Here is a 15,502-nt window from a genome sequence, read left to right on the forward strand (position 1 = left end):
TTGAGGGTCTCTTATAGCAAAACCTCAGAGGGGATACAGACGCTTTACCAAAGCTGGGGTCACTGTGTGATATGTGCCAATGTCAATTAACCACCTCCTTGATCGACCTTGAAATAGAACTGTAGGTGGACACCTGTCACACCCTGACCTTAGAGATCCTGTTTATGTCTCTATTTTGGTTTGGTCAGGGTGTGAGTTGGGGTGGGTACTCTATATTCTATTATTTGTATCTCTATGTTTTGGCCGGGTAGGGTTCTCAATCAGGGACAGCGGTCTATCGTTGTCTCTGATTGAGAACCATACTTAGGTAGCCCTTTTTCCCACCTGTCTTTGTGGGAAGTTGACTTTGTTTATGGCACGTAGCCTTTAGCTTCACGGTTTGTTTTTGTAGCGTTTATTGTTTTGTTCGGTGTTATTTTTTATAATAAAAAGAAAATGTACGCTCACCATGCTGCACCTTGGTCCTCTTCCTTCAACAGCCGTGACAACACCAAAGTTGCTGAGAGAGGAGAGGGATTCCTTTGATGTGGTTGCAATAATGCATTCCGCTTGTCTTACTCTCTAAAGGCAATTGTCCAATAATGACTCTTTATTCCCTCTTGTTAAGAATCGTTCACAGAAATCTTTGGCATGTACATTGAATGAGAAATCAGTCACAAATGTGCCTAATGCGAAAGGAGTTGGCTATGGTAAAAAAAAATAATGTATGATAACTGTTGAAATGAAGAAAGGTATTTCAATCCGGTTCTTTTCTATACACCTCAGTGTGCAAGCAATTGCCATCTTTCCAAAAAGGAAACATGTTCTTTATGGGATACTAACATAATTTAATGGCTGGCATTAATGAATTCATGTATGTAAAAAATTCCTCCAATTTAAGATCGTTACCTGACCAAATGAAAAAAAGATGTCATCGATTTCATAAAACACTTTGATTAACTTAGAATAGGAGATTATTACCGTATAAAAAATGTCCAACTCAAATTTCCCCGTTCGGTACGAGTACATAAATACATTTGCATAATTGGGCACAACTGACAATCCCATAGCAGTTCCTTGAACCTGAAGATAATGGTCTTCAAACGTTTCTTCAGGTTCAAGGAACTGCTTTGGGATTGCCGGTTGTGCCCAATTATGCAAATGTTTCATGGGCTCGTACCGAATGTTTGTGCGGCAATACAAATGTACGTTTATTTACCTATTTCTGATCTTTGGATTATACACACACACACACACACGAGGATCCAGCACCAGATTTAAGTTTAAGGTGGAGTCCAGCATGATGTTTGTCCTTTCTATATTAGGTGATTAGCCTACTCATTGGAATATCAGCAGGTTTGTGGGGCACGCAGACCTCAAAATTGGTATGAAATTTCATTTCAAGTGGCATGAAAAAGGTCTTATAAAATCAAAAATTATACTCAATGGAACCTGAAAATACAGAGATACAATCCATGCTGCTGGAGGTCCTCAAGATGGCCACCACCATTCCAACGCTTGTTCGTTGTCGGTAGTCATGCGCTGTCATCCATTGTGGGCACCCAACCCACGGAACAGCAGTGGTAGCCAGAGGGAGAGAGAAAAAGATGGATGAAGGAGGGATCCATTCTGATTAGAAGTATTCGACCACATGCTTAGAGGGATCGATTGCCATTTATCTGTGTGGTAGAGAACGTTGTCGACTCTGGTCCACCTCTGGCTCCTGGTATCTATGCTGACTGGGTGTCTTCTCCCTCCAGCAGCAGGCCTAGACTGGGGCTGAAAGCTCCTTTTTGTGGGAGCTCTTTAAATCAAATCTGGCCCAGTTGTGGCATGCCTGGGCCAACTCCCATCTCCAAGGAGCACAGCCAAGGGGGAGGAGTCTGCAATGAATCAATTAGAAAACACAAGGGAGAAACACAGCAAGCCATAGATCGTGTAAAATTAGAATGAGGTGAAAAATAAAAGCAAAATGGTGCACACTGCTGTTCATGCTCCCAGATGATTTTGAAGTTATAACATTTTGAGCCTTAGGTCTCATCCATCCGTTGTAACAATAAAATAATCTGGGCGCATGAGGAAAATTAAGGAATACAAAATATATTAAATAAAAGGTCACTGCCAAAGAAATCATACTAAATTAGAATGAGGCACACAAAATATATTAAATAAAAGGTCACTGCCAAAGAAATCATACTAAATTAGAATGAGGCACACAAAATATATTAAATAAAAAAGGTCACTGCAACTCAAAACGCATATTAAAAAAAAGAAAAAAGGTCTGGTCTCCAAATGGGGGAAAACCTATGGAAGGCAACAGTGTTTGCATAAGCATTTACAGTATAAGGTGGTGAAGATCTAAGATTAATATTGTTAACAAGAAATTATGAAATAATATACTTTACAAAAATATAATTGCAAAATGCAACAATTTCAACGATTTTACAGATTTACAGTTCATATAAGGAATTAATTAGGCCCTAATCTATGGATTAGGGCACTTAGCCCTCATGGGCTAAGTGGGCAACCATGGTTGGGCAGGGGCATAGGCCCACCCATTTGGATTCCAGGCCCAGCCAATCAGAATTAGTTTTCCCCCACAAAAGAGCTTTATTACAGACCGAAATACTTCTGTTTCAACAGCTGTCTGGGTGGTTTGTCTCAGAAGATCCCGCAGGGGAAGAAGCCAGATGTGGAGGTCCTGGGCTGGCATGGTTACACGTGGTCTGTGGTTATGAGGCCGGTTGGACTTCCTGCTAAACTCTCAAAAATTACATTGGAGGCAGCTTATAGGAGAGAAATAAACATTCAATACTCTGGCAACAACTCTGGTGGACATTCCTGCAGTCAGAATGCCAATTGCACGCTCCCTCAAAACTTGAGACATCTGCGGTATTGTGTTGTGTGACAAAACTGCACATTTTAGTGTGGCCTTGTGTCCCCAGCACAAGCTGCACACATGTAATGACCATCCTGTTAGTCAGCTTCTTGATATGCCACAACAATCAAGTGGAGGGACTACCTAGGCAAAGGAGAAATGCTCACTAACAGGGATATAAATAAATGAGTGCACAGCATTTGAAATAAGCTTTGTGTGTGTATGGAAAAATTCAGGGATCTTTTTTTCCAGCTCATGAAACATGTTGCGATTATATTTTGTCAGTATAAATAATTTAAAATCATAGTAGCTACGAGGTCTACTCTTTATTTTTCGACATATACTGTTCATTTGCACCACACAAACCTCTTTCCAGATTGATCTTTTTGCACATAATCTGATGTTGTGTTCTTCAAATGCATAAAAAATACACAGCAAATGTTTTTATTTTGGGTTTTTTCAAGCATGCCTTTTTATTAGGGCATTGACCAGAATCATTGCACCTATACAGTTTCTGTCCCGTTTAAAACCGCATGTCACAGTTCAAGGTACCCTTCTGACTGGATATGCGTATGTTTTTCAGCTTTTGTACCCTTCTGACTGAAACATTGTTCAAATTCAAATCTAAACAATATTGCTGAAACATGCAATGCACTGAGCAGTGAACAGATTTGTCCCTGTGTGTGTCCTCTTGAGTTCTCAAATCTTCTTTCATGGAGAAGTACTTGCCGCAGCAGTGTGCGTCATCATGTGTTTCTTCAGGGTTACATTGAGCCTAAAGCATTCACCACATTCATGACATCGATACGGTTTCTCTCCTGTGTGAGTCCTTAAGTGCTCTGTCAGTTTTTCCTTTCGGTTAAAGCACTTCCCACAATCTTGGCATTGATGCGGTTTCTCACCTGCATGAACTTGCATGTGGCGATTAAGATTTATAACACCTAGTCCACACACAGGGCACTTGCATGATTTCCCCCCTGTGTGACTCGCCATATGCGATCTCAGGTTCCCCTGCAGTTTGTAGCATTTGCCACATTGCTTACAGCTGTATGGTTTTGTTCCAGTGTGGGATCTCATATGGTCTGTCAGGTGCTCCTTCCGTGTGTAGCATTTCCCACATACATTGCATTGAAATGGCCTCTCTCCTGTATGGAGCTTCTTGTGACGACTTAAGTGAGATAGAAATGTAAAGCATCTGGCACAGAAAGGGCACTTGTATGGTTTCTCCCCTGTGTGTATCCTCAGATGATCTATTAGTCTTGTGTTTAGAGCGAAGCATTTACCACAATAATGGCAGCAGTACGGTTTCTCCCGTGTGTGTGTTAACATATGCACGTGCAGGCAATACTTGCGGTTAAAGCATTTACCACAGTCTTTGCACTCAAATGGTTTCTCACCTGTGTGAGTTCTCTTGTGCGTTTTCAAATGACATGGTCTGTCATAGGTTGCTGTGCATTCAGTACAACTGTAGGACCTCTTCCTTGTGTGATCCCTCAATGGCTCAATCAGCTCACTGGTTGTCTTGACCTCAGCGCAGATGTAAGAGCTTTGTCCTTTCTTTAACCGTGTCCTCTTGATTTTTAGAGGCTTTAACTGTGTGAGGGGAGCATAACTGGTTGATTCTGATATTCCGTCATCCTCTTCATCAGGTTTTGTTTGGATCTGTTCTGCTGCAATTGTGGATAGGGAGTCCCTCTTGCTGTTTTTCCCAGTTAGGTGTGAGCCCTGATCACTGTCACTTTCCACACAGGGAATGAAGAACTCTGTGTCCTCTTGATCACTCCAAACCTGCTCAGAGTGCTGCTGGTCAGAGGGAACCTCATCTTCAGAGACAGTGAGAGTGAGCTGCAGGGGGTCTGGAAGGAAAGACAGGAATTAACTTTCAAGAAAAATCTACACATTTCAATAAATAATCTACTCTTAACATGATTTATTAGCTAATGTTAGCATCGCTCACATAGCGTAGATATGACTGATGATGTAGGAGCCAAATAGTTAATTCAATCATTTTATGGTTCAAATCAATAATGAATTTCTGTTTTATGTTTAAATGCCACTAAACGGTTAAAAGGCCTATAGGCTCCAAGGCCAATTGGGAGTGACAGGAATGGCAGCCACACAGTCTTTTGACCGCGAGTCCATGCAACCATGCCATCAAATCACATTTTTCAAATCAAATTGTACTTATCACATGCTTCGTAGACAACAGGTGTAGACTAACAATGCTTACGGATCCATTTCCAACAATGCAGAGTTAAAGATTAGATTTTTTTAAAAGATACACAGTTGAAGTCAGAAGTTTATATACACTCTGAATCGGAGGAGGATGGACAAAAAATGTATGGCTTGTTTTCGGGTTTCAATCTTCAATAGTTTAAATCATTTAAATGACAGTAATAAATAAAAAATACGTCAATTAATTCCAAATGGATATCTAAAACACAATCCAGACTCTAAAATCAAATATGTTTGGGTCAGTATCAATGCGTGACATCACGTCCGTAACACAGCCTGCACCCACCCGCATTGTGTAAGATCGATTCATATGTAAAAACTTTGCCGGCTTTAAATCTTCAATAGCTCGTCCACAAAGCGTGCCATGACAATGATATACTCTGAATCAAGGGAGGATGGACAACCCCCCAAAGTGTGTTGTTGCCCCCCCCTTAAAAAAAGTGCTTCTAATTTTCAATAGCTTATACAATTTAAACTAACATAATAATAAATAAAAACATCAGTTAATTCTAAATGGATAGCAAAATTACACTCCAGACTAACATCAAACAAGTTTGAGTCAGTATCAATGCGTGACGTGATGTCATGTCCATAAGACAGCCTACACACGCAAATTGTATTATGGTGTGGATTGTTCTCCATCAACTCTGTTTCAGAATATAGTCATGGCATACTTGGTTCAATAGCTGTTGATGAGAGAACCGAATATCCAATATAAAACCAATTTTACCTCAGTCCTATACACTCCTTAAGAGTACATTCTTGGGCTAACTTCCACCAGGGTTGCCATGTTCGCAGTTTTGCCCCCAGTAGCCTTTCACTTTATATGCTATTGTAGGCTACCATTTGATACAATACATATGTTGAAATCAAATCAAATTGTATTGGTAAAATTTACATACACATGGTTAGCAGATGTTAATGCGAGTGTAGCGAAATACTTGTGCTTCTAGTTCCGACTATATGCAGTAATATCTAACAAGTAATCTAACAAATTCACAACTACCTAATACACACAAATACACACAAATGTAAAGAGATGAATAGAATATGTACAGTTGAAGTCGGAAGTTTACATACACTTAGGTTGGAGTCATTAAAACTTGTTTTTCAACCACTCCACAAACGTATTGTTAACAAACTATAGTCAGTTAGGACATCTACTTTGTACATGACAAGTAATTTTTCAAACAATTGTTTACAGACAGATTATTTCACTTATAATTCACTGTATCACAATTACAATGGGTTAGAAGTTTACATACACTAAGTTGACTGTGCCTTTAAACAGCTTGGAAAATTCCAGAAAATGACTTGGCTTTAGAAGCTTCTGATAGGCTAATTGACATAATTTGAGTCAATTGGAGGTGTACTTGTGGATGTATTTCAAGGCTTACCTTCAAAGATAGTGCCTCTTTACTTGACATCATTGGAAAATCTAAAGAAATCAGCCAAGACCTCAGAAAAGAATTGTACACCTCCACAAGACTGGTTCATCCTTGGGAGCAATTTCCAAACGCCTGAAGGTGCCACGTTCATCTGTACAAACAATAGTACGCAAGTATAAACACCATGGGACCACGCAGCCGTCATACCGCTCAGGAAGGAGACGCGTTCTGTCTCCTAGAGATTAACGTACTTTGGTGCGAAAAGTGAAAATCAATCCCAGGACAACAAGCAAAGGACCTTGTGAAGATGCTGGAGGAAACCGGTAGAAAATAATCAATTTCCACAGTAAAACAAGTCCTATATCGACATAACCTGAAAAGCCACAGCTCCAAAACCACCATAAAAAAAGCCAGACTACAGTTTGCACATGGGGACAAAGATCGTACTTTTTGGAGAAATGTCCTTTGGCCTGATGAAACAAAAATAGAACTGTTTGGCCATAATGTCCATCGTTATGTTTGAAGGAAAAAGGGGGAGGCTTGCAAACCGAAGAACACCATCCCAACCATGAAGCACGGGGGTGGCAGCATCATGTTGTGGGGGTGATTTGCTGCTGGAGGGACTGGTGCCCTTCACAAAATAGATGGCATCATGAGGAGGGGAAAACTATGTGGACATTTCAAGACATCAGTTAAAGCTTGGTCTCAAATGGGTCTTCCAAATGGACAATGACCCCAAGCATACTTCCAAAGTTGTGGCAAAATGGCTTAAGGATAACAAAGTCAAGGTATTGGAGTGGCCATCACAAAGCCCTGACCTCAACCCCATAGAACATTTAAAGGCAATGCTACCAAATACTAATTGAGTGTATGTAAACTTCTGACCCAATGGGAAAGTGATAAAAGAAATAAAAGCTGAAATAAATCAATCATTATCTTTACTATTATTCTGACATTTCACATTCTTAAAATAAAGTGGTGATCCTAACCGACCTAAAACAGGGAATTTTAACTAGGAATAAATGTCAGGAATTGTGAAAAACTGAGATTAAATGTATTTGGCTAAGGTGTATGTCAATTTCCGACTTCAACTGTACATATAAATATATGGATGAGCGATGGCGTGTGTCATAGGCAAGATGCAGTAGATGGTATAGAATATAGTATATACAGTGGGGCAAAAACGTATTTCGTCAGCCACCAATTGTGCAAGTTCTCCCACTTAAAAAGATGAGAGGCCTGTAATTTTTATTATAGGTATACTTCAACTATGACAGACAAAATGAGAAGAAAAAATCCAGAAAATCACATTGTAGAATTTTTTATGAATTTATTTGCAAATTATGGTGGAAAATAAGTATTTGGTCACCTACAAACTACACCTACAAACAGATTTCTGGCTCTCACAGACCTGTAACTTCTTCTTTAAGAGGCTCCTCTGTCCTCCACTCGTTACCTGTATTAATGGCACCTGTTTGAACTTGTTATCAGTATAAAAGACACCTGTCCACAACCTCAAACAGTCACACTCCAAACTCCACTATGGCCAAGACCAAAGAGCTGTCAAAGGACACCAGAAACAAAATTGTAGACCTGCACCAGGCTGGGAAGACTGAATCTGCAATAGGTAAGCAGCTTGGTTTGAAGAAATCAACTGTGGGAGCAATTATTAGGAAATGGAAGACATACAAGACCACTGATGAGCTCCCTCGATCTGGGGCTTCACGCAAGATCTCACCCCGTGGGGTCAAAATGATCACAAGAACGGTGAGCAAAAATCCCAGAACCACACGGGGGGACCTAGTGAATGACCTGCAGAGAGCTGGGACCAAAGTAACAAAGCCTACCATCAGTAACACACTACGCCGCCAGGGACTCAAATCCTGCAGTGCCAGACATGTCCCCCTGCTTAAGCCAGTACATGTCCAGGCCCGTCTGAAGTTTGCTAGCCTGTTGAGACTCTAGGGGCAGTATTTTCATTTTTGGAAAAAAAACGTTCCCGTTTTAAACAGGATATTTTGTCAGGACAAGATTCTAGAAAATGCATATAATTGACAGCTTTGGATAGAAAACACTCTAACGTTTCCAAAACTGTAAAGATATTGTCTGTGAGTATAACAGAACTGATGTTGCAGGCGAAAGCTTGAGAAAAATCCAATCCGGAAGTGCCCCAGGTTTTGAAAGCGCTGCGTGCCAATGAGTCCCCATTGATCTGTGAATGTGCTATGAACCAGTTTACGCTTTCTACGTATTCCCCAAGGTGTCTACAGCATTGTTACGTAGTTTTACACATTTATGTTGAAGAATGCCCGTAGGGGCTACATTGCGCAAGTGGTCACATGATGCTCCCGGAGAGAAAATCTTGTGTAAAGTACAGAGGTAGATATTATTCCAATCGCTTCTACTGAGAAACCAATTGTCCAGGTGGATATATTATCGAATAGATATTTGAAAAACACCTTGAGGATTGATTCTAAACAACGTTTGCCATGTTTCTGTCGATATTATGGAGCTAATTTGGAATATTTTTCGGCGTTGTCGACCGCAATTTCCGGTCGATTTCTCAGCCAAACGTGAAGAACAAACGGAGCTATTTCGCCTACAAAAATAATATTTTGGGAAAAAATGAACTTTGGCTATCTACCTGGGAGTCTAGTGAGTGACAACATCCAAAGTTCATCAAAGGTAAACGATTTAATTTGATTGCTTTTCTGATTTTCGTGACAAGGTTGCCTGCTGCTAGCAAGGCATAATGCTATGCTAGGCTATCGATAAACATACACAAATGCTTGTCTAGCTTTGGCTGTAAAGCATATTTTGAAAATCTGAGATGACAGGGTGATTAACAAAAGGCTAAGCGGTGTTCCAATATATTTCACTTGTGATTTTCATGAATAGGAATATTTTCTAGGAAGATTTATGTCCGTTGCGTTATGCTAATTAGTGTCCCGTTCACGGGATGGGGTGTCACTAGAGTCTAGAGAGCATTTGGATGATCCAGAAGAAGATTGGGAGAATGTCATATGGTCAGATGAAACCAAAATATAACTTTTTGGTAAAAACTCAACTCGTCGTGTTTGGAGGACAAAGAATGCTGAGTTGCATCCAAAGAACACCATACCTACTGTGAAGCATGGGGGTGGAAACATCATGCTTTGGGGCTGTTTTTCTGCAAAGGGACCAGGACAACTGATCCGTGTAAAGGAAAGAATGAATGGGGCCATGTGTCGTGAAATTTTGAGTGAAAACCTCCTTCCATCAGCAAGGGCATTGAAGATGAAACGTGGCTGGGTCTTTCAGCATGACAATGATCCCAAACACACCGCCCGGGCAACGAAGGAGTGGCTTCGTAAGAAGCATTTCAAGGTCCTGGAGTGGCCTAGCCAGTCTCCAGATCTCAACCCCATAGAAAATCTTTGGAGGGAGTTGAAAGTCTGTGTTGCCCAGCAACAGCCCCAAAACATCACTGCTCTAGAGGAGATCTGCATGGAGGAATGGGCCAAAATACCAGCAACAATGTGTGAAAACCTTGTGAAGACTTACAGAAAACATTTGACCTCTGTCATTGCCAACTAAGGGTATATAACAAAGTATTGAGATAAACTTTTGTTATTGACCAAATACTTATTTTCCACCATAATTTGCAAATAAATTCATAAAAAATGCTACAATGTGATTTTCTGGATTTTTTTTCTCATTTTGTCTGTCATAGTTGAAGTGTACCTATGATGAAAATTACAGGCCTCTCTCATCTTTTTAAGTGGGAGAACTTGCACAATTGGTGGCTGACTAAATACTTTTTTGCCCCACTGTACATATGAGATGAGTAATGTAGGATATGTAAACATGATTAAAGTGGCGTTATTTAAAGTGACTAGTGATACCTTTATTAAGTCCCTTAATTTAAGTGGCCAGAGATTTGAGTCTGTATGTAGGCAGCAGCCTCTCTGTGCTAGTGATGGCTGTTAAGCAGTCTGATGGCCTTTGAGATAGAAGCTGTTTTTCAGTCTCTCGTTCCCAGCTTTGCTGCACCTGTACTGACCTCGCCTTCTGGATGATAGTGGGGTGAACAGGCAGTGGCTCGGGTGGTTGTTGTCCTTGATCTTTTTGTCCTTCCTGTGACATCGGGTGCTGTATGTGTCCTGGAGGGCAGGTAGTTTGCCCCCGGTGATGCGTTGTGCAGACCACACCACTCTCTAGAAAGCCCTGCAGTGAAGGGCGGTGCAATTGCCGTACCAGGCGTTGATACAGCCCGACAGGATGCTCTCGATTGTGCATCTGTAAAAGTTTGTGAGTGTTTTAGATGACAAGACACATTTCTTCAGCTACCTGAGGTTGAAGAGGCGCTGTGGCACCTTCGTCACCACGCTGTCTGTGTGGGTGAACCATTTCAGTTTGTCCGTGATGTGTATGCCGAGGAACTTAAAACTTTCCACCTTCACCTACTGTCCCATCGATGTGGATAGGGGGGTGCTCCCTCTGCTGTTTCCTGTAGTCCACGATCATCTCCTTTATTTTGTTGACGTTGAGTGGGAGGTTATTTTCCTGACACCACATTCCGAGGGTCCTCACCTCCTCCCAGTAGGCCGTCACGTCGTTGTTGGTAATCAGGCCTACCACCGTAGTGTCGTCTGCAAACTTGATGATTGAGTTGGAAGCGTGCATTGCCACGCAGTCATGGGTGAACAGGGAGTACAGAAGATGGCTGAGAACGCACCCTTGTGGGGCCCCAGAATTGAGGATCAGCGGGGTGGAGATGTTGTTTCCTACCTTCACCACCTTGGGGAGGCCCGTCAGAAACTCCAGGACCCAGTTGCATAGGGCGGGGTCGATACCCAGGGTCTCGAGCTTAATGACAAGTTTGGAAGGGTACTATGGTGTTAAATGCTGAGCTGTAGCCAATGAACAGTATTCTTGTCCAGATGGGATAGGGCAGTGTGCAGTGTGATTGCATCGTCAGTGGACCTATTGGGACGGTAGGCAAATTGGAGTGGGTCGGGTAGGGTGGGGGTGATATGATCCTTGACTAGTCTCTCAAAGCACTTCATGATGACAGAAGTGAGTGCAATGGGGCAATAGTAATTTAGTTCAGTTACCTTAGCTTTCTTGGGAACAGGAACAATGGTGGCCATCTTGAAGCATGTGGGGACAACAGACTGGGATAGGAATTGGTTGAACATGTCCGTAAACACACCAGCCAGCTGGTCTGCGCATGCTCTAAGGATGCGGCTAGGGATGCCGCCTGAGCCGGCAGCCTTGCGAGGGTTAACATGTTTAAATGTTTTACTCACGTTGGCCGCAGAGAAGGAGAGCCCATAGGCTTTGGTAGCAGGCCGTGTCAGTGGCACTGTATTGTCCTCAAAGAGAGCAAAGAAGTTGTTTAATTTGTCTGGGAGCAAGACGTTGATGTCCCCGACGGGGCTGGTTTTCTTTTTGTAATCCGTGATTGACTGTAGGCCCTGCCACATACGTCTCACGTTTGAGACGTTGAATTGCGACTCTACTTTGTCTCTATACTGAAGTCTTTTTGATTGCCTTGTGGAGGGAATAGCTACACTGTTTGTATTCGGTCATGGTTCCGGTCACCATGCCATGATTAAATGCGGTGGCTAGCACTTTCAGTTTGGCGCGAATGCTGCCATTAATCCACGGTTCCTGGTTAGGGAAGGGTTTAATAGTCACAGCGGGTATGACATCTCCTATGCACTTGCTAATAAACTCGCTCAATCTTGAAGCGTGGAATCCGATTGGTCAGACCAGCGTTGTATTGATCTGAGCATGGGCATTTCCTGTTTAAGTTATAGGCTGGGAACAACAAAATGTTAATGGCTGTGACTATAATTGAAGAGAATTCTCTTGAAAGATAATGCGGTCGGCATTTGATTGTAAGGAATTCTAGGTCAGGTGAACAAAAATTGACTTGAGTTCCTGTATGTTGTTGTGATTACACCATGAGTCGTTAATCATAAGGCATACACCCCCGCCCTTCTTTTTACTAGAGAGATGTTTGTTTCTGTCGGCGCGATGTGTGAAGAACTCGGGTGGCTGTACCGACTCTGACAACGTATCACAAGTGAGCCATGTTTCCGTGAAACAGAGAATGTTCCAATCTCTGATGTCTCTCTGGAAGGCAACTCGTGCCCTAATTTTGTCCACCTTGTTATCTAGAGCATTGGCGAGTAATATGCTAGGAAGCAGTGGATGGTGTGCTCGCCTGAGTCTGACCAGTAGGCTGCTCCATCTGCGGCGAACACGCTGTTTTGGGTCGGTCTCTGGGATAAGAGCGCATGTCCAGGGTGGAGATCCGAGCAAAGGATCCGCTTCGGGAAAGATGTATTCCTGGTTGTAATTATGGTAAATTGACATCGCTTTTATTTCCAATAGTTCTTCCCGGCTGTATGTAATAACACTTGAGATTTTCTGGGATAACAATGTAAGAAATAGTGCCCAAAAAAACCAACTAATAACTGCATAGTTTTGTAAGGACCTGAATGAAGCGAGGCGACCATCTCTGCCAGCGCAACCATCTCTAAAAATGACTGGAATCATTGCAAATAAATTTGTGCCACTTGCACAAATTGGAGCTGGCAAAAAATTGATTTAATACATAGCCGATAACTTCAGTGTATTGCTGTAGTAGCCTTGTGTTATTATGCAATTATTAATGGAAATGTTTAGTTGATTAAATTGGAAGTTATCAAAGCTCTATTGCAATTGCCGATCAGTTGTTAGAACGCATTAGAATGACAGTAACAGTCAGTCTGATTAGGCTAGAGGTCAAAAAAATAAACACTGGCTGTTGTTGACAATCATATTCAGTTCATATACATATTATGAATATTTCATTTAGTGATTGAAATTACAACCCCGTCCTCAGTATCCTATTTCAGCCGGCTAGTGGGCACCAGAAGCACTTCTTACCTCGAAATCGCCAAACTGTTCACGTTGAATAAATTAGTCTGTTAATTTGAACGCATCCAGCTGCTAAATTGTTCAGTTTACATCTTGCCCACATTTTCCCTAGGCTACTGTAGACTATCTGAAATTAGATGTAGGCCTTTCATTGATTTTAGGCTACCTGCATCTAGCTAAGAAACCATGGAAATTTGAATTTGGGCCCAGACTTTAGTCTGTAGCCTATGCCTATTGAAATGACAAGTCCATCTCGCAAATGGTCCATTAATAACTGTTTGTAGTCTTAACATTTGGCACATAATGGCACAATTGCCAGAAACGGCACAATTGCCAGAAAATAGCCCACCAAAATGTTTTGTTAAAAAAAATACATTTGTCCAAGTGTTTCTTGCTCAGAGATTGAGAACCTCCAACTTTCATCACTCAAACTCGCCTGTGAGATTTATCTATAGTTATGCACATGCCAAAAGGGATTCAAGCCCTGAATGTTGATTGGTTGAAAGCCGTGGTATATCAGACCATATACCTTGGGTATGACAAAAAATTACTTTTATGTTGGTAACCAGTTTATAATAACAATAAGGCACCATGGGGTTTGTGGTATATAACAAATAAATAATTTTATGTTAGTAACCAGTTCATAATAACAATAAGGCACCCTGGGGTTTATGGTATATAGCTAATATACCACTGCTAACTGCTGTATCAAGGCACTCCGCATTGCCATAAGTCTTAGCAGTGGTATATTGGCCATATACCATACCCCCTCGTACCTTATTGCTTAATCATAGCAGTCAAACAAGTTAAATCGACATCCATTGATGGAAAATTATCTGGCGAGTTTAATAAGGGCAAATTATATTTTATATTGCAATATATTCAAATGATTTTATTATGTCATGTCAAGTAAGCAATAATCATTATTTTTGATTTAGCTTCTAACGTAGTTCCAAATTACGTCGATATTCCTTCTTAATTGGCTCAATAACATTATGGGGAAATGGTTTATTGTATAAATGTGGCAACTCTGTGGGGGGAAAAGGGGGCTAGTTTTCAGGCCTTTGGGGCAAGTTAAGTGGTCATTGGGCAATGTTTTTTTAGCTGGACCTGGCAACCCTGACTTCAAACACTCTCCATTGTGCCTAAATCACTAAGAAGGAATGCTCTGGACAAGAGCGTCTTTAAAAATGTAATGTAAACATATAAACTTGCCTACCTGCTTTATGTAATTTCAGATCGGGATTAAAAACCGAATCCAGCAGCCTCTGCAGGCGTTGATTCTCCTCCTTTGAACGTGACATCTCATCCTGGTACTCTGCAAACGCCTTTTCCACTACCACGGATATCTCTACAGCCACTGTTGTTAATCGATCGGAGAGAAACGCTTGCAACAACTGTAATTTTGACATTTTGGTTGAAATGTCCGTCTATTTGTTCTATTTTTGTGATTCGGTTAATACGACCCTTCATCAACGTCTCGTCAGCAACACTTAAATAAGTATATCCGGGTCACAGAATATCGACATTTTTCAAAATATAAGTCCCGCACGTCACAGTAGAAAAGTATCAATAACCTGCATTGATTCATGATAAATGAAACATTATTCCGTAAACATAGATTCATATTTAAATTACATTTGCATTAAATGTGGGTTTTAAAACATGTTCCAAGTTCAAATAAATGCCCCAATGTGAATCACTGTATATGGAATACATATTGACTTAAAGTTCAAAAACTATTCTGGGTGGCACAGTAAAAGTATTGTAGGGAATACTCAGTAGGGTCTGAATACTTCATGGGGCTCTGAATGTTGGCCTTTTACTCCACCCATTCCATTGGCCACATAAGATTCTTTGTGCTGATGTAGAAGTGGGGTGGGGAGTATTCTGTACGGTCTGTATAATCCATATATGGTGTAATTTCACGGGGCTCTGAGTATTGTTGGACTTTTACTGTGGTCAAACAGCATAAATGGGGTGCCTGGACACTATACTGTACAAGTTGAAGGCAAAACGCCCCAAGAACAAGCAGGAACAAGCTAGCCTTAAAAATTGTCAAAGACTCCAGCCAACCTAGTCATAGACTGTTCTCTCTGCTACCGCACTG

At 41.3% G+C, this 15,502-nt stretch overlaps 1 protein-coding gene across 1 annotated transcript; it reads right to left on the minus strand.

The window, feature by feature from the left end:
- Window positions 1-3,345: 3,345 nt before the first annotated feature.
- On the minus strand, window positions 3,346-14,868 carry LOC139412134 (zinc finger protein 723-like). The gene is made up of 2 exons (XM_071158944.1): window positions 14,612-14,868; window positions 3,346-4,713 (listed from the first exon to the last, which is right to left on the minus strand). The coding sequence occupies exons 1-2, from the start codon at window positions 14,802-14,804 to the stop codon at window positions 3,569-3,571; spliced, it is 1,338 nt and encodes a 445-aa protein (XP_071015045.1). The 5' UTR covers window positions 14,805-14,868; the 3' UTR covers window positions 3,346-3,568.
- Between the last annotated feature and the right edge of the window lie 634 nt (window positions 14,869-15,502).

This window comes from Oncorhynchus clarkii, chromosome 6 (genome assembly GCF_045791955.1).
Source record: "Oncorhynchus clarkii lewisi isolate Uvic-CL-2024 chromosome 6, UVic_Ocla_1.0, whole genome shotgun sequence".
Classification (NCBI taxonomy): Eukaryota; Metazoa; Chordata; class Actinopteri; order Salmoniformes; family Salmonidae; genus Oncorhynchus; species Oncorhynchus clarkii.

Coding starts and splice junctions, on each gene's coding strand:
- LOC139412134 (XM_071158944.1), bottom strand. CDS start 14,804: ATGTCAAAATTACAGTTGTTGCAAGCGTTTCTCTCCGATCGATTAACA. Junction 4,714..14,611: donor TCTGAAATTACATAAAGCAG/GTAGGCAAGTTT, acceptor CTTTCCTTCCAG/ACCCCCTGCAGCTCACTCTC.